Below are 18,626 nucleotides of genomic sequence, written 5' to 3'. Positions count from 1 at the left end.
ATTACTGGTTAAAATAGGCAGAGTATGTAGACATCAGCCAGTTCCAGGATGATCTAGGATCCACCAGAACATTCAAACACAGGAGTCAGCAACCTTTGTTTGTAAAATATCCAGAGAGTAAACATTTTAGGACTGCGGGCCATGTAGCCTCTGTCACAAAGACTCAGCCTTGCTGTGGTAGAGCAAAACCAACCACAGACAACATGTAAGCAAGGCTGTGTGGAGAGGACCACAGTCCAGAACATTTTACTTGCAAAGGGAGGTAGGCTAAACTCAGTAGTTTGCTGACCCCTGTTCTACCAGACAGTAAGCTTCCATATATGGATCTCCGTGCCATTTAATGGATGACAAAGAAGAAAGAATGACATGGAAAAAGACTGATATGGATTTAATGATAAATATTCCATATGGGTTGCTGAACACCAGAACGCTGTCCGAGGAACCATCATTAAATAAAACAACCTGAAAATAAGGCAATTCTCACATATACAAGCACACACTCACACAAAACCTGTTACTTTTAGGATCATTAAATTATTCACTATTTTAACAAACAGCTGTAAAATAACATTATACTGAAGGGAAATGTGCACAAACTTCAGAAACACAGTCCAGATTGTCTATGAACACAGGTTCTTCATCTGTACTTTCTCATATATGTACAGCCTCTTGATCCTGAAGAAACCACATGGCTCAAGGGGTTAACTTCTCATCTTCTCTTTCCAACTCAGAGCTCAAGATCGAATCAAGCCATTTAACCTACCGAAACTGCTCCAGCTTTTGCTAAGCCAAGAGCAGCCTGCACTTGACCAAACTCCCCAGGAAACAAATGATACACTTGCCTCCACCAGCATGAATGAGTTGATGGAAGGAGTCTTGAAATTAGCATTTTTAAAGTTGCATCACACTTAGTGGGGCTTGCTGAAGAAAAACTATTATTCTTGAACTAGATACAAGAACCAGCCTCCTGACTGCATTTAAATTCACTTAATGCAGCTACGTTCCCTGAAGAAGTGTAGGAAAAATGGAATCACATTTTAAATGCACCAAGAGAGTGGGGATTTTGGTGGTTGGGCTGTTTTCTTCTGCTGAGGGATCTGCTCCTCAAAGGGATACTAAAGTGGTAGCTGACTCTCTTACCCATGGTACTTGAAAGAAGAGAGGTCAATGAAATCCAAACATTTCTACTGCCACCAAATTATTTCATATGAGCTTCAATCTCCCTTCCCTCTTGAACCTTCTTGAAAGCTGCCCATATGTAACACAGCTGATGCAGACAAGACCGTACAGAGTACAATGGCAGTCAAAGGCCAAATTACCCATAAAGTGGATAATCAAAAGTTGCATGAGATTTCATAGGCACAGACTTGAGAGAACATAAAATGGCTGGAAGAGGTAGATGTGCATAAAAAAACACACAAAGGAATAAGGTCACCTACGAATTGGCTATATTATTTTCAAAGGAGTCCTATACACTTAGTATTCAGGGTAAAGAGTCAGAATAAATAATGGACATTGATTTTGCTCAGATTACTCAACTAAAAGAAAATAAAGAATTAGTGTCTTGTAAAATTATCTATCTTTTGAAAATCTATTTGCATTTGTAAATAACAATAAACTGATTAAGAGGGCAAGATCAACAGGCATTGTACGAGCCCAAAATTCTCAGGATTTTTTTTTTTTTTTGGAAGGTGTTTTTATAAGGACAAAAACATGCCTCCCTACAGTCCCCAAGGAGGCTCTTTGCTAAAATACAATTGATCAAGTATAAATTACCAGCATCCACAGAAAGTTTGCTAAAACTGTAAAAACAATCTTGCGGTTTTTCCTTCTTTGCTTTCAAGTGTGTTCAACAGTTTGTGAAGATGCTTCCATGAAAAGTACAGAACAACTAACAATCACTAGTGAAGAAAACAAGACTGCTTTCCACAACTCTAATTTCTAAAGGCTAACCTGGGGGAGGAATTTTCAGTATAGGTAACCGAAATCTGTACAAGAGTCATCTAACTACAGCCCCCTACTAGAAATGGAACAATCCTAAGATACCCTAATTATGTGACAAAGACCAGCTTTGTCAATAAGGACATCTTTGGCCCTTCTAGACTAGCCTTAAGATTTCCATGAAGCGTTAAGAATTTTCAGTGTCTTCATTTTATTATATAAATCATGACAGGTTAAGTTAGCAGCTGACAGGAGAACACAAAATGTTCGACCGCACCTATCCCCACGGTCATCAGCCTGTCTTCCAAACAGCCTGCTGTACTCCTGTCCCTACGACAGGGGTCATAATACTGATCTACCTCACAAAGGTGTGAGAAACAATTAATGATCGTTAAAAAGCATAAAGCACTTTAGAAATATAAAAGTGCTATTTTGGCATTTATATAACAACCAAAAAACATTCATTGCTTGTGCTATTTGGCAATTTTGCACTTACACCTTTCCCTGCTTGGGCCTTCCTTGTGTAAAGCCTTGAGCTTTCTACTGTGCCTCCTTGTGTACATAAAAGATATCTCTATTCAGACCAAAAGCCCCTATCGATATGGATGGAGGTGGCTGTTCGATTATCTCCCCATTACTACCAAGAGGGAGGGGGGCATTGGATACAGAGCGAAGGCAAATGAGACAAAGAAGCTTTGCACTCCAACATGTGATCATTTGCTCTCCTGGATTTCTCACATAAGGCCAGCAAAACTCTGAGCTAGATGACTTTTGTAGTAGGTCACTGGGGCAATGGTTGCTGATCTGAGATTCACTTCAAACAAGCAACATGCTGACCTGGAAAAGGGAAAGTCAGACATAGCTGGGACTGTTTCATTCCCCTGCACTTAGAAGATCACAAGTGAGATGTGAAATACCACGTTTGGCACACACCTAACACTTCCCATCCACACAGACCACCTTGACCCAGCATGAAGCTAGACTACTTTAAAGGAAGTAGCAAAGAACCAGGGGGGCAGAACCAAGATTTTCCAGGTGATTTTAAAGCCAGTTATGAATTTCCAAACTTCAATTTTGCCCTTGAAATCAGAGTGCCTAAGTTTTCCTGCCCAGTTTCCTCTGGATGCCTCAAAATAGCAGCTAACTGTGGCTCAGAAAAATGAAGGGAAAATATACTAAATATCTTCTCCCATAGCATCGACAAGGTTCCTCTACTTTTCATGAGACTACAGCTGATGTGGGGTGACAGGGCAAACAGTGTTAGCTTAACACCTGGTGAGACCAGGACAGAATGATTCATACCAGCCTTTTATTTTACCCCATAAGCCTCTCCGGACACCCACAGGCCCGGAAGCCTGACCTATTCTATTGCCTGCCAACCTGTTCACTCCTCTAACCCCCTAACTCCCCTTCTTCAAGGTCCTCAAAGTGCCTGCTCCTCCGTGCTCTTCAGCCTCTACTGCATGTATCTGAAGACGTCATGGCTCAAGCACATCTCCCAAACACGTCCCGTTGGGGAGGCAGACAAAATAGAACACCCCAAAAGAATCACACTGACTCGACCCTCCCCTTCAAAACCCCCTAATACCAAGACTCCCCGGTCACTCAGATTGTCCCTCCCGCCCCTTCCCCATTTCTCTCCACAAGCTCTATCCCCAGAACTGCTCCTCCCCACATGCTCCCCCCAAGGGCAGCCTCCCCGCGGCCAGCCCCTAGCACAGGTGCAGCTTCTGGTGCTGCGCCAGGTGCGTTTTGTAGCGGAAGCCCTTGCCGCAGCCCGCACACTTGTGCGGCTTGTTGCCGGTGTGGATGCGGCGGTGGCGGATCAGGTGCGAGCTCTGGATGAAGCTCTTGCCGCACTCGATGCACGTGTAGGGCTTCTCGCCCGTGTGCGTGCGCTGATGCTGCGTCAGCGTGGAGAAGTCGCTGAAGCGCTTCTCGCACTGGCCGCAGCAGAAGGGCTTCTCGCCCGTGTGCACGCGCAGGTGGTTCACCAGGTGCGAGTTGCGCCCGAAGCCCTTGCCGCACTCGCGGCACACGTAGGGGCGCTCGCCTGAGTGCGTGCGCTTGTGCGTGAAGAGGTGCGAGCTGACGCTGAAGGTCTCGCCACACTCGGAGCACATGTAGGGCTTCTCGCCCGTGTGCACGCGCTGGTGCTTCACCAGGTCCGAGCGCCAGCTGAAGCGCTTGCCACACTCGCCGCAGCCGTGAGGCTTCTCGCCTGTGTGGATGCGCTGGTGGTTGGCCAGGTGCGAGCGGCGCACGAAACCCTTGCCGCACTCGCCGCAGGCGAAGGGCCGCAGCGCCGCGGCCCCCGCGCCGCTGGCCGCCGCGTGCGCCCGCCGGTGGCTCAGCAGGTGCGAGCTGAGGCTGAAGGCCTCGCCGCACTCGGGGCACGGGTAGGGCTTCTCGCCCGTGTGCAGGCGCCGGTGCTTGAGCAGGTCCGCGCGCCAGCTGAAGCTCTTGCCGCAGTCGGCGCACAGGTTGGGCCGCTCGCCCGTGTGCAAGCGCAAGTGGTTGGTCAGGTAGGTGTTGCGGCTGAAGCCCTTGCCGCACTCCCCGCAGCGGAAGGGCTTCTCGCGCGGGGGCCGGGCCAGCGCGGGCCCCGCCCCGAAGCCCCCCGCCACGCCCACCATGGCGCCGCACTCGCCCGCGAATCCAAAGGACTCCAGGCTGGCGGCGGCGGCGGCCTCCGCCAGGCGGTGGATACGCTGGTGCTGCAAGAAGGCGGCGCCCGGGCTGAAACTCTCCCCGCAGTCCGGGCAGATGGTGGGCGCGTCCATGATGCTGGCCATCAGGCTGTCGAGCTCCCCGAGGTCCATGGCCATGGGGTGATGGAGCCGGCGGAAGCGGCGGTGGGCGGGCTTGTCGCCCCGGTGCCGACTCCCCAGGGAGAGATGCCGCCTCCAGGGGAGCATGGGAGGGGGCGGCTGCTCCTCTTCGTCCAGCCGGTTCTCCCCAGCGCTCTCCTCATCCTCCTCCTCCTCTTCCCGGGGGCTCCGGGAAATGCTGTCGGACTCTGAGAGTCCCGGGAACATGGCCATCTCGGCTACGCCAGATTGGTAATCATCATCTTCGCGGAAAGCAGCCCCTTCTTCCTCACTCAGCAGTTCCTCTGCAACAGAAAAGGTGGCAGTGGTAGTGACTATACTTGGCACTCAAGAAGCAAACCCGGAGTACATCAGTCTCAGTAAAAGTGCAGGCCACCCTCCAGGGAGTATTCTCAACCCCTCCCCCCAAGACCACCTCGATTCCTGCCTTCTTCCCACCTGGTGCCTCCTGAAGAAGGTCTACAGGAGAGTGTGCTCTGAAACCCAAGCAAAGGTCACTCAACGACCCCTTGGCTAGCCAGTTCTTACAGCAACTGTCTCTGGGGCCCAGGCCCCACCCAGGGTACCTGAGGCTCCGCTCAGCAGAGTCATCTGAAGGCTTGACAGTCTGCTTGAAATGGGCTGGGTGGGACTCAGGGATCTCAGGAGACATTAGCTTACTCTCACAGCTCCTAATGCATTTCAGGGCCCTGGCCTCAAAAGATAAGGCCACTCCAGCCAACCACAAGAAAAGATCACCCGTCCTAACGAGGTAATGGGCTGATTTTTAAAATAAAACTTGTTAGGGGTGGAACAACACACCCCAACTTAAGGGCTTTACTATGTAAGCCAGGCAGGAGGAATGAGCACAGGACCTAGAGCTGGGGATCCCAGCTTAGAGACTTCCAGAACACACACCTGTCTCTGGCTGCTTAACATGGAACAGAGGGCACTCCAGAAAGTTACTAAGATATTAAAGACTAGGTGTTGTGTACACTGCAGGGGAGAGCAGGAGGAAGTCTGGGATGTGTCACAGGGGAGGGAATGTAACCTCATTAGTCTTGACCGCAAGGTATTTCAGTTCATTTCTGTCCCCAAGCCATGCACAGAGCAGTATAAAGCAACAAATGCCCAGAGAAAGGACCAAGGATGTGGATGGAGGCGCAGGGCCAGCGCTTCCGCTTTCCAAGTCAGGAATAGCAAGGGATTTGGCAGAGGCCTTGAGCACTTTGGGCGTTAGCCACATAAACCTGGGCAGGTCACTTAGCACTGAGTTTACTTATCTGCAAACAAAGATGATGATGATTGTAACTGCAAACATCTGGACACTTCATTAGTTCAATGCTGACATAAGTCTTCAAATGCAGTAACTCATCTAAACTCCCCCAACAACCTGATGAGGTAGGTTCTGATATTAGCTGTGCTCCCTCTCATGTTACTGCAAGTGTTAATTTACAGCAGTGTTCTGTACACTGTAGTGTGACACTAATGAGTTACCCTCTTCATCCACGTTTACCAGAACAGCCCACCTCAGACTAGATTGAAGAAAAGGATGTTCCTCAGGCTCACGGTTCCGCGTAATGGTCTCCAATAGAGGGCTCTCCCACAAACAATGCTGTTCTTGAGTTCTAACTCTAGAGGAGCTAGAAATAACTGTGAGTGGGGGCAACTTCCATGGAAATGCCAGCTTTTTCTCACCTGGGCAGATGTCAGATACCAGTTCCCTCTCCTCTGGGTCCCCTCCCAGAGCTTCATGGTGTGGGTTGGAGTCCAGCTCCTGCTCTGGGGGGCCTTCTCTCTTGTCTGCATCCTGTGGGTGAGAACCCATTCCTCTTTCTTCTGGGTCCTGTTCTCTGTCTTCAGAGTTCTCAAAATCAGAGCCCATCCCTTTGTTTGCTGAGTCCTGGGCTTCACACACACTCTGTTTATTTTCTTGTTCCATCCAGAAGAACAGCACAAGGGAGGTGACCGGGGACCCCTGTTCCAGACAAAACACAGATATAGGTCAGGTCAGTCTGGCCTCACCCCCTCACTATATCTGGCTTTGATTTCCATGAAAATCAGTGGCTCAGTCCAAGAAAATGTGTCGAGGTTCAAGACCCAGATGACAAATTTCTGCTCCACGTCACATTTTAAGACGCAGAGAACCAAGCACAAAAGAGGCTGGTCTGGGTGGCATGGGAACAGTGGCAACTCCTTCTGAGATCACATGCCAACTCCCACTGGATTGGATGCAGATCATCTCCTCCCATCTCTGAAGTGGATTCTCCATTAACCTGGCTTTTTAAAAAAATTTATTTATTTTTTTTTATAAACATGTAGTGTATTTTTATCCCCAGGGGTACAGGTCTGTGAATCGCCAGGTTTATACACTTCACAGCACTCACCATAGCACATACCCTCCCCAATGTCCATAACATTGTCCCTCTCCCCCTCCCCCCAGCAACCCTCAGTTTGTTTTGTGACATTAAGAGTCTCTTATGGTTTGTCTCCCTCCCGATCCCATCTTGTTTCATTTATTCTTCTCCTACCCCCCCCACCCCCATGTTGCATCTCCACTTCTTCCTATCAGGGAGATCATATGATAGTTGTCTTTCTCCGATTGACTTATTTCACTAAGCATGATACCCTCTAGTTCCATCCATGTCGTTGCAAATGGCAAGAGTTCATTTCTTCTGATGGCTGCATAGTATTCCATTGTGTATATATACCACATCTTCTTTATCCATTCATCTGTTTATGGACATCTAGGTTCTTTCCATAGTTTGGCTATTGTAGACATTGCTGTTATAAACATTCGGGTGCACGTGCCCCTTCGGATCACTACGTTTGTATCTTTAGGGTAAATACCCAGTAGTGCAATTGCTGGTTCATAGGGTAGCTCTATTTTCAACTTTTTGAGGAAACTCCATGCTGTTTTCCAGAGTTAACCTGGCTTTTTAGCCTTAACAGTGGTTGTTCCCATTAGGCTGAGAAAACATAAAGCTCAAAAAGAAGGACCCCGTCAGCCTCAGACTAACCTATAAGCAGTAAGATGGGTATTAAACCAACGAGGGCCTGCTGCTTTCCTGCACCCAGTGAGTCAAGAGACTGAAGCTCTAGCCAGTCTGCTGAGGTGTGGAAGAGGATGCAGGGGCGTTCTCTGTTAGAGGCCATCTCTATAGGGAGCCCCAAACAGGAACGTGACCCTCACATAACAGGTCACCCCATCTACAGCACAGGCCAACATGTGAATTGTAGGAAGAAAATGAAATCAGATTCCAAAACCCTTTGGAGATGTCAGGTTTACATGTAAAGGCCCCTTGCCAAGACAGAGCAGCCGAGCCAAAAATAATCGACTTCTGCCATCCATCACTCTTAGGGCTTAGCTCAAGGCAGCAAAGCAGATTAACGGTCAAGGATCTTGAACTATGACTCTGAAGTGTCCAGCACTCTCTGGCTCAGCAGCCCCCAGACAGGACTTACATGAATACCGCTGAGCAAAATGCTCTTTCCTTGGCTGGGAGCTTTTCCTGCCTCTGCAAGCTCTTGCCAGCCTTATTTCAGGGTCCAAGGCAAGGAAATTCACCTGTCCTTGTCTCCACCTCCTCTTCAGTAGTACAAGGAGGACAATGCTACTTAACCTTTCTCCCAGGGAGGATATCAGAAGGGAACATTAAAATGGGCTTTAGAAAACACTGTAGCAAGGAACTGATACTTGGAGCCTTACAAACGTGGAATACATAGACCATTTCTCCGTCCAATATGGAATATGAATTATTTCTCTTTTTAAGTCCTGATGCCATGCCAGCACACCTCAGACATACAATCGCCACCGTAATTTTCACAGACCCGTTGCCCTAACTAGCATATTCTACCCTCTCTCAGAGATGAGGATGTAAATTACAGTGAAATTACAGATTACAGTGAAAAGCCAAGCCTGGCCCTTAACCAACATCAGAAAATGGCCATGTTGGGGTGCCTGCGTGGCTCAGTGGGTTGAGCCTCTGCCTTCGGCTCAGGTCATGATCTCAGGATCCAGGGATGGAGCCCCACATCAGGCTCTCTGCTCGGTGGGGAGCCTGCTCCCCCTCCTCTTTCTGCCTGCCTCTCTGCCTACTTGTGATCTCTCTCTGTCAAATAAATAAATAAAATCTTAAAAAAAAAAAAAAAGAAAGAAAGATAGTGGGGCGCCTGGGTGGTTCAGTGGGTTAAGCCGCTGCCTTCAACTCAGGTCATGATCTCAGGGTCCTGGGATGGAGCCCCACATCAGGCTCTCTGCTCCACATCAGGCTCTCTGCTCAGCAGGGAGCCTGCTTCTCTCTCTCCCTCTCTCTCTCTCTCTCTCTGCCTACTTGTGATCTCTGTCAAATAAATAAATGAAAATCTTTAAAAAAAAATTCTAAAAAAAAAAGAAAGAAAGAAAAGAAAAAAAGAAAATGGCCCTGTCTGAGGCTGTTTAGTCAACAGTGTCCTGGAATGTAGCTAAGTTTCTTTAGACTCAATACAGTTTAAAATGACAGGTTCCAAACACTCAGGATTAGGCTCCAGGAGAAAATCTCTAAGTAAAGTCATAAACTTTTTAAGAGGAATATTACGTGAGATACTACTGACCCCAAGTCACTTCCACCCATAACTGTCTTTGTCTTCTGGAGCTCAGACTCTACAGACAACTACATCCCTAGAGTCTGCATATATGACACACCCGGAAGGCTGGGGTGGAGAGGGCAGAGCAGGATTTTCAAAACATGTGACTTAGTGGTTTGTTAGAGGCTAAAAGCAGGGAAGGGGCGGGGCCGCATCCAGAGAAACCTAATCTCAGACCAGCAAGTAGAATTCTACTTCAATAAAATCATCAAATAAGCATGTCACCAGAATTGCATAAAACTAAAATGGCAGGGACGCCTGAGTGGCTCAGTCACTTAAGTGGCTGCCTATGACTCAGGTCATGATCCCAGGGTCCTGGATTGAGGCCCACATCCAGCTCCTTGCTCAGCAGGGAGCCTGCTTCTTCCTCTGCCTCTACCTGCCACTCCCCTGCTTGTTCTCTCCCTCTCTGACTAATAAAGTCTTTAATAAAATAAAATAAATACTAAAATGGCAGGGCATGGTGCCTGGAATGGTACAGAAGTGACTACAGCTCACCCAGAAGGGTGGGCATTAGGGGTCCACCCTGGAAAACAGAGATGCTTACGGTTTCTCCTTTTTTTCTTTTAAAAAGGACACCACACCTTCTTCATACCTCAGGTACAGAGAAACAGAATGAGAGTACTTTCTGATTTGTGATTTCTCAGGAACCAAGAGATACCAGATACCAGAGATATTAAACAAAGAAACATAGCTTTTATAGATTTAAGGGAGGGGTAGGAAAAGAGGCAGAGCCTGAGTTCCCCAGATGGGGCTGGAATATAGAAGTTCACAGGTGCCACACTCAGAAGCTTCTGAGCTCCCAAAGGGAAATGCTCAGATCCTCATTCACACCAGGAGAGAGAAGATTAGGTATGTTCTACAAAGAGTGGGGAGCTCCTGTCACCTAGAGGAACACCATTCATGGTACAACATCTGAGATTTCTTTGAGTGTACTATGTGGGCGCCTGGGTGGCTCAGTGGGTTAAGCCGCTGCCTTCAGCTCAGGTCATGGTCTCAGGGTCCTGGGATCGAGTCCCGCATTGGGCTCTCTGCTCCGCAGGGAGCCTGCTTCCCCCTCTCTCTCTCTCTGCTGCTCTACTTGTGATCTCTCTCTCTCTGTGTCAAATAAATAAATAAAATATTTAAAAAAAAAAAAAAGAGTGTACTATGTTAGAGCAGACCTGGAAATCTTCATGACCCACAATAATGGATTCAGTTCCATTCACGCCAACCCATCAGGAGGTTCCAGGCAGCTACCAAGTACTAGAGAAGACTATTTAGAAGTAAGGAAAGGCAGTTATGATATATCGTTAGATGAAAACTAGCTGGCTTAAAAAAAAATCTCATTTATTAGTATATGCATACAATATAATACACACACACACACATATATATATTTACACCTGTATATACAGATTCAGAGAGGAAAATTAGAACATTATTGAGGTATTAATCAAACATCTCTTGGTCACATCTAAGGATTTTGTATCATTTAATCTAAACAACTCAATGATGCAGGGTCTAATTTTCAACTTCAGAGACACATGAAGGAATAGGCAAAGAAGCTGTGACTAGCTCAAGGTCACACATATCGCGGGTGGCACAGCGGGGATTCAAACCCCTACAGGATAGTTCCAGTGCTCACAGTCTTAGCCAAAAGCTGCTGTATTGCTTGGGATCGCTTTTCCTTTTTGTGAACATCTCTATTTTCTACAATAAAGATATATTTTTTTATCAGCAGAAAAGCCAACTTTGTTTTTAATGTGATAAAGTACACTGAAGGAATAGCTACATTATTTTAGAAACAATAAGAAGACAAGGACACACGTTGTGCTTATCTCAATCTATGGAAGACAATTTTCAGAAACATTATCTAAACACTGTGGTGTAACTGACGTGTCAGTCGGTAGATCTGTAAGCACATTTTGTTCCAACTCCTTTCCCATTCATTCTCAAAACAAAAACTAGCAACATGCCTTCTTGGGCAAGGCCGGGGTGGATAATGAATGGGTGGCCAGGCACTGTGCCAGATGTGCAGCGACACTGACCTAGGTTCAAATCCTGTCAGCTATGTGACCTTGTGCAAGTTACTTAACATTGCTCATCTTCAGAGCTTGCATGGAAAAAACCAACTATACTGCCACCTATGAGAGTTGTTGCTTATCCTATAAGATTAGGAAAAGCAATAGGCATAGTGACACAGTAAACAGTAGTTATAATGTTAGGAAACTTACGCGAACTTCTTGATTTAAAAAATTATATACACACATATACCCCTCCCAAACTGAAGGTCACAGCTATTCACCAAGAATGGCCTTTGGCAAGTACATTGCAGTTTCCTGTGGCCTCACTACTAAAGACTGTGTAATGAACAACCCACCCTGCGGACACAAGAGCCAGCAAAGGGTGAGGGAAGAAGGTGCAGTTCCATAGTGGTTTGGAGATGTGGATAATACAGCCTGCACTCAGAAAGTACAAGCAAGCTGAATGAGGTGTTCAATAAACCCAGACTCCACTGTAGGGGATATCCCCCTGCCCACCCCTGCAGAAGAGACAGAAATTTGGGGGTGGGGGCAGAAAACCAAACAGGTAATGGTGGAGGCTGTCAGACAGACCAATGAATCCTGCATCTAGCTCTAATCATTGAGCTAGCAGCAATGGGGAGGAAGGAGCCCCTGTTTCTGACAGCGCAGCCCCTGGGCCGTGTGACTTTGAATATTTTCCCCCTCTGGGCTTCTGTTCCATGAGGAGGTTCGGTCTGAACGGACCTGAGACCTCTTCTGGCTTGTCACATGACATGCAGGAGAAAGGTAATCCAAGGGGACATCACTGTCAGTGTCATTAGACATCTTCATGTTTACTCAACTAGCACAGCAAAGCTATTAACGCCCCAAGTGTCCACCCCCATCTCCCTGCCCCCCCACCACACCTTTTTCCTTGGGTGCAGATCACTCCAGGGTGGGATCAGTTATCTCTGAGAAGACTGCTTAAATCCTAGTTTCTAGAATTTGCAATATTTTCATGTCCCCTCTTTCCACCATGTTCATTACCCTAGAAAGTCACTAGGAAAATGCTCAAGTGCCTTCTAGACAAATTCAACCCCACGGGAACAATTAATCAGATCAATGTGAAGACAATGCCACAGAGTAGAAGTAAATGGGATAAAGTATGCTGGAAGGAGGTACTGAGGGAATGAGGTGGGGGAAGAGGAAGTGAAGCCAGGAGCAGGGCCAGAATTAGCATTTAACCATAGTGTACTGGTACATTTCCACAGTGGCTTTGCAGCTACGTGCAAAACCTAGCTCTTTTCCAAAAGTGAGAGCCCCACCAATTTATGGAGCCAGCCGCACTTCCTGGGAGCAGGCTGGGGCAGACAAACCCAGGTCACTCCCCCACCTTCTTGAAAGAGAGAGCGCTGGCCGTGGTTTTCCAGGGCATCTGGCGCAGGACCCTATATGGTCATTCCACCTCTGGCCAGGATAGGTGGAGTAGCACGAGGTGCTCCCAGGCCCCTGCTGTGAGACGGTCTCCTCCTGGGCGCTGCAGCTCATTTGACTCCAATAATCCAGTAATTCGGGGAGGTAAACATGGAGCGCCATCCACCCAGGTCTACACATAACGAACACCACAGCTCACAGGGCTCAGCAGATGAGCTCCCAGTGACACAGCTCCTAGGTATCCTAAGGATTCCGGCCAGCGTGTCTGGGCCCCTTGCCTGGGCACTGCTGCCCAGGAAGGGCACGCTGAGCTCTGGGAGCCAGAGGAGCGGAGCATGGCCCACCCAGGGCCCTGGCAGGTGGAGGGGCTAGCCAGCGCACAGCCCTCTGCCGACAGACTCCTGGCCGGCTGTGGGGGAGTCACGTGCCACGGCCATTGCCAGGTAGCCAGGAGCCAGGCCGACGGGGCTGTCATGTCACGGGAAGGAAGAAGCTGGGCAGAGGGCCAGGAGCAGCTCCCACTCCGCCTCCTCCAGGCTGCAGTGCCTTTCCTGTCTCCCCGACCTCTCCAGAGTGCCTTCCTTACCTCAGCTAGGGACAGCCGGCCTCCCTGCCTCCCCCGCAGCAGCCGACTGAGACCTCCAGCCTTCACTTCCCACGCCCCCCGGGCGCACCACTTGCTCCCTGGGGAGGGTTTCCATAGCAAAGGCTGGGCAGGAACGGGCAGGGATGTCCACTGGGGAGACCGCTGGAAAAACAATTTCAGTCTGCAGTTCAAAAGGCTGAACTCATGACCATAACTGGGGTCTAACCAGGGATTCCATGGGGTTAATCATTTATCAGTCCTCAGCACCAACTGAGTAAACAGTCAACCAGCACTAGCCTCTCTGGGGAGATGCCCATCAGGGTCCTGCCTCCTCACGATGAGCCTGTGGTCGGAAAGAACCCCAGAGGCAAAGAAATCTACCCCACCATTATTTGCCTGGATGCCTCCAGTGATCAAGGAGAGTGTGTCCACATCCAAAGGGGGCAGCTGATTTCCCCAGTCACACACCCAGACTGTCCAACCCAAAATGCCAACCTGACCAGTGGCAGGCTGCCACACAAGGTGAACATTAATTTCTCAGAAAGCCAAAATATTACTGCAGCTAAATACTGAGTACTCACCAGACAGGAGAAGCTAAAATAATATGGTTTCCTCCTTGTGGTTACCGCTTTTTTACCTGGAGGGGAAAGCCCAAATTGAAAAAAAGAGACAGGCTCAAACCAAGGCAACAGAGAAATCAATAGACAATCCCACTGGCCAGAGCTAGTCTGAGATACCTTCCAATCTCTTGGGTCAAGAATTGCACAGATGTCCTTGGGGTCAGGCATTTCCTGTCTGTTGGTTGTGCTAGGGGCCCCTCAGTTTGGCGGGAGGGCCTCAGCTTGTCACAGCTGTCAAGCCTTCACCACCACCCTACTCTGCTGGAAAAAAAAAAAAAAAAGGCACATTCCTCCAATTCAGAGACAGATTCTGGGTGCCCTCAAAGTGAGACCATCTGCCCTTCGAGGAGAAGGCACAGAAGCTACAGGTTCTCATGTGGACATTTACTCATCCATGTTTTACACTGAACCAATTGGAATGTTCTACCTTATGTGCAGAGCACCCCTTCTTTTCATGATTTTATTTGTCACTGTGCTTGGCCTTGTACCACCACCACTATTGTATACATCCTCGGCTTTTTTTCTGATGTAGCCCTTGGGCAGTCCTCGGGAGAACTGCCTTCAGATGCCTCCTCTGTAGCTCACTCAAATGTTCAACATTTGTTATTTCATGGAATCATTGAGCTAGATATCCCTTAGCTCAAACTCCTACAGATGGGAAAGTGAGGCTCGGAAAGGGAAAATGTAGGGTCAGGAACCGAAAGACAGCTTGCTAGAAGACATAGGGTCAAAATCTCAATTTTCTCATGGCCTCTCCAATGGTCTTTCCATCTCTTTAATAGAAAACACCACTTCAAAAACAGGCAGCCAGGGCGCCTGGATGGCTCAGTTGGTTAAGCGACTGCCTTCAGCTCAGGTCATGATCCTGGAATCCCTTGATCAAGTCTCATATTCAGCTCCCTGCTTGGCGGGGAGTCTGCTTCTCCCTCTGACCTTCTCCCCTCTCATGTACTCTCTCTCTCTCATTCTCTCTCTCAAATAAATAAATGATTCTGTGATCATACTTCCTCTGGAATGAACAGTCCTCAAGGGAATGCTCACCACACCCTCAAAGGGAGAGAGGAGGGTTGGGACCAAAGGGTTTGATGCATACATTCAGTCACCCCCGTTTTCCTCTACAGATTCAACAGGCAAAAATGCTCTTCCATTTCTCTGCCCAAAATAACTGTTTGGCGTTGTTGATGAAGGATGGCTGGCATTCCCGCCCAGTTCATTTCAGCAGTGGGTAAGTAACACCTCTGCATGTAAGAGGCCAAAATAAAATGTAGAGACATCTCCTGATGCTTCCATTTCCCTGCCTAGTTAAACTGTAAACTCTAGAGCTAGGCTGTTTTTCAGCACAAAGTGAAACATTTATATACACGAAAAACTGCCTTTTAAAAAATTACGTACTTGTGTTATTCTTATTTCCTTGAAAATAACATTATCAGCAAAACCCAGATCACAGGAACTACAGGAGAACTATAGGAGACACATCAACAGCGATGAGAAAAGTAGCAAGAAAGATAAAGAGAAAGGAAGGAAAATGGTATGTCAAAAAACTTGAGATGTATCCACCAACATCAACGCATAGTATTGAATCCCAGTTCAACTGAAGTACAAAAACAAATTATAAGGCAGTCAGGAAATTGCAAATGCTGATTAGATATTGGATAGTAAGAAACTTGTTCATTTTTTTAAGGTGTTGGTAATCAATTCACAAAGGTAAAGGTATACATAATGAAATTTACAGGTGAAATGGCATGTCTGGAATTTGCCTTATTTGAAACGAAATGTCTGGAATTCTAGGACAAAGGAGAGTGAGCAGGGATGCGGAAGAAACACGATGGCCAGCCACTGATTACTGTTGAAGCTGAGCGGTGTTCGGGGTTCTCCTCTACTCCTGTGTTTGCTAGAAAAGTTACTAATAAAAAATTTTAAAATAGAAAACATACATTTTTGTTTCTGAAACTGAGGTTGATTAGATTCACTTAAATTCTGAACAGGCTATGATCGACGGTCAGTGACTTCCACCAAAGAACTAGCTCGCTTTTAGAGTACACCAAATCAAGACTGATGACAATGCTTGATACTGAGTAGAGCCCATGAGAACTGGGGGCAGAGGCAGTGGGGTGAAGAGATTAAAGACCTTAACTTCAATCCTTTTGAGACATTTTTTCTTTTCATGAGACAGAACAATAGCTGTTACATGCAAAAAAAGAATCAGAAACCAGTTTCCACTTTCATCTACTTTTGTATTCCCAAAGAACTCAAAAAAGGATCGTGCCACAGCTGGTGCTTATTTATTTCCACTATTAGTTCGGCAACTTTATACCCAAGACAAAGGGGGAAATAAACCTGGCTAGGGGTTGAGGTCCTGACCAGTAGTGAGAGGAATGCTTTATCCCCAGGAGAGTCACACCGACGAAATAACGTGAGGTATCCAACAGATTGAATACACTGATAATCGGTTATCCCCAGAATGATCTTCTAAAGGCATGAAAAATGTTAGGGTGTGTGCTGGTGAACAGGAAGTTAATACAGTAACTAGTGATTTATGAAAACTAGTGATTTATGAAAACAGTAATTAGTGATCTCCATGCGATGAACATGAATTACTTTACTAGCCCAAACTGACAACTTTTAAATTTAGAGAGTGTCCTTCTCAGAGAAATGCCACCCAAATCTACTCACCCCACATTACAAAGAGAGCAGCAAGAAGGTAGCATGTTTCCACTTTAGGTTGGAAACCGGAAGCTCACAGATACCATCTGTTTTAGCAAAGGATGCAGAGAACTCGTCACGGGTCACAGCTTCATCCAGGAAGTGGCACACTTGTCTCAAGGAGACTCTGGTGTCCAGGCCTCATTCGCTGCTCGAATACCATAGTTCCTAAGCCATTCGTGAGGCTCCGGCCCTTTGGGTTCCTTATGTCCCCTTTACCTCCAGCTCCTAGGGTTCACTGGAGAGAGCGGCAATCCTGTACAAGCTCAGAAACAGAATAATGGTATTTTCCTTGCGCGTGGGTTCTTAGCCTGAGGGCGTTCAGAGTCCACGAGCTCTCTGAAACCTTACGTGAAGGTGTCTAAAGAAACTGTCTTCTGATGAGAAGACCCACAGCTTTCTTTCCCTTGGACTCTGAAAGGATTCATGGCATACAAACAAAACAAAAACCCGGCAATTCCCCTGTTGCTACAGAGGACTCCCAATACATTCCCTAGCACAGTATTTCAGAAATTCACAGTGGCTTTCGGGAAGAGGGATAAGAGCCCACTGCACCACTATATGCCACGAAATCTTCTGGTGGGTTGTAGAGAAGAGAAGATACTGACAGTAGATCCAAATGAGGTGGCAGCAGAGACAAAAACAGCAGTTAATTTCAAATAGGGGTTAGAGCAGAATGAGGGGTGCAGCAACCTGCCTGATTGGTTTTCTCATCCAGGACCCTATTTCATAGATGCATCAGGCAACAGAGACTCAGAAAGGTTAAGTGAATTACCCATGAATGTGCCAGTTAAGGGCAGACTCGAGCTGAAATCACTGACATCGAGAAACTTCTGTCCCAATCCCCTTTTTTTTTTTAAGATTTTATTTATTTATTTATTTGACAGACAGAGATCATAAGTAGGCAGAGAGGCAGGCAGAGAGAGAGAGGAGGAAGCAGGCTCCCTGCTGAGCAGAGAGCCCGATGTGGGGCTTGATCCCAGGACCCAGGATCATGACCTGAGCCGAAGGCAGAGGCTTTAACCCACTGAGCCACACAGGTGCCCCCCCCAATCCCCTTTCTATTCAACCCCGCGCTCCTCTGGTGCTTGGCTGAAGCACTCCTGCTGCCCCCATGGCCGATCATTACCTCACCTGCTTTTCACTTCTAATCACCTGTGTCACACGGCAGGGGCACTAAGAGGGCCTTAAGTAGCTCTTCAAGCTTCTAACACACTGCGTCTCTGGAATGAAGCTAATTTATACAAGTTTGACCCTGGGTTTATGGCTCCCATCAGCTGCTTACTTGGGCAGTGAGTCAAAGCACATTAATCAAGCCATTACCTTTCCAGGACACAAAATGCTTTGTTAGCTAATCCTCCTTTTCTCAAAGGAAAAAGAACTAAAATCTGGCCGAAGTCACCAACTCATTCCTAACCAATCTTCAAAGTGTTCGCATAGTCATCCAACCTACAAATAATAACTTGGAAATTCCCAGGTGAGAAAGGGGATTCTGGGATTATCAAAAAACCTCACAATGTAAGGAGCCCTGGTTCACACCTAATGACAAGTAAAAAAAAACCTACCCCGCCATCCACCTTCAACACGACCCACTACAATGAATAGTTTCTCCGATTCACCCTTTTTTCTATTACATCTTCTTGCTCCTGCATAGCTCTGCATTCCCTGTGTGGGAGGTGAGCAGAAGCAGGCCAGGTACCAACCACAAGCTAAATTTTGCTGAAGAGACAATATCCACAGATCCTGAGACAATCTCACGGTATTTTTTTGTTGTTGTTGAAAATATCTTTAAAGAATCCTTCAGCTTTTGTTTTATTTTTAAAGATTTTTTTACTTATTTATTTGACAGAGAGACCAAGAGAGCACAAGCAGGGGGAGCAGCAGAGGGAGAGGGAGAAGCAGGCTGGGAGCCCAATGTGGG

The 18,626-nt window shown here is 47.2% G+C and overlaps 1 protein-coding gene across 2 annotated transcripts in view; it reads right to left on the bottom strand.

Moving 5' to 3' along the window:
• Positions 1-362: 362 nt before the first annotated feature.
• The window catches only part of ZNF697 (zinc finger protein 697), a 30,546-nt gene continuing 12,282 nt past the window's right edge, over positions 363-18,626 (bottom strand). Inside the window, exons 1-3 of one of the 2 annotated variants that reach the window (XM_045978708.1) lie at positions 13,383-13,427; positions 6,450-6,729; positions 363-5,056 (exon numbers count right to left, since the gene is read on the bottom strand). In XM_045978708.1, the coding sequence (XP_045834664.1) occupies positions 3,654-5,056; positions 6,450-6,693 (1,647 nt within the window). In that variant the 5' untranslated portion in view covers positions 6,694-6,729; positions 13,383-13,427 and the 3' untranslated portion in view covers positions 363-3,653. Of the gene's footprint in view, positions 5,057-6,449; positions 6,730-13,382; positions 13,428-18,626 lie in introns of those variants that run through there. The other variant, XM_045978702.1, reaches the window with a different exon arrangement.

This window comes from Meles meles, chromosome 1, assembly GCF_922984935.1.
Source record: "Meles meles chromosome 1, mMelMel3.1 paternal haplotype, whole genome shotgun sequence".
Classification (NCBI taxonomy): Eukaryota; Metazoa; Chordata; class Mammalia; order Carnivora; family Mustelidae; genus Meles; species Meles meles.
Note: the sequence above shows the minus strand (reverse complement) of the source record. Positions and strands in the feature narration are given on the sequence as shown.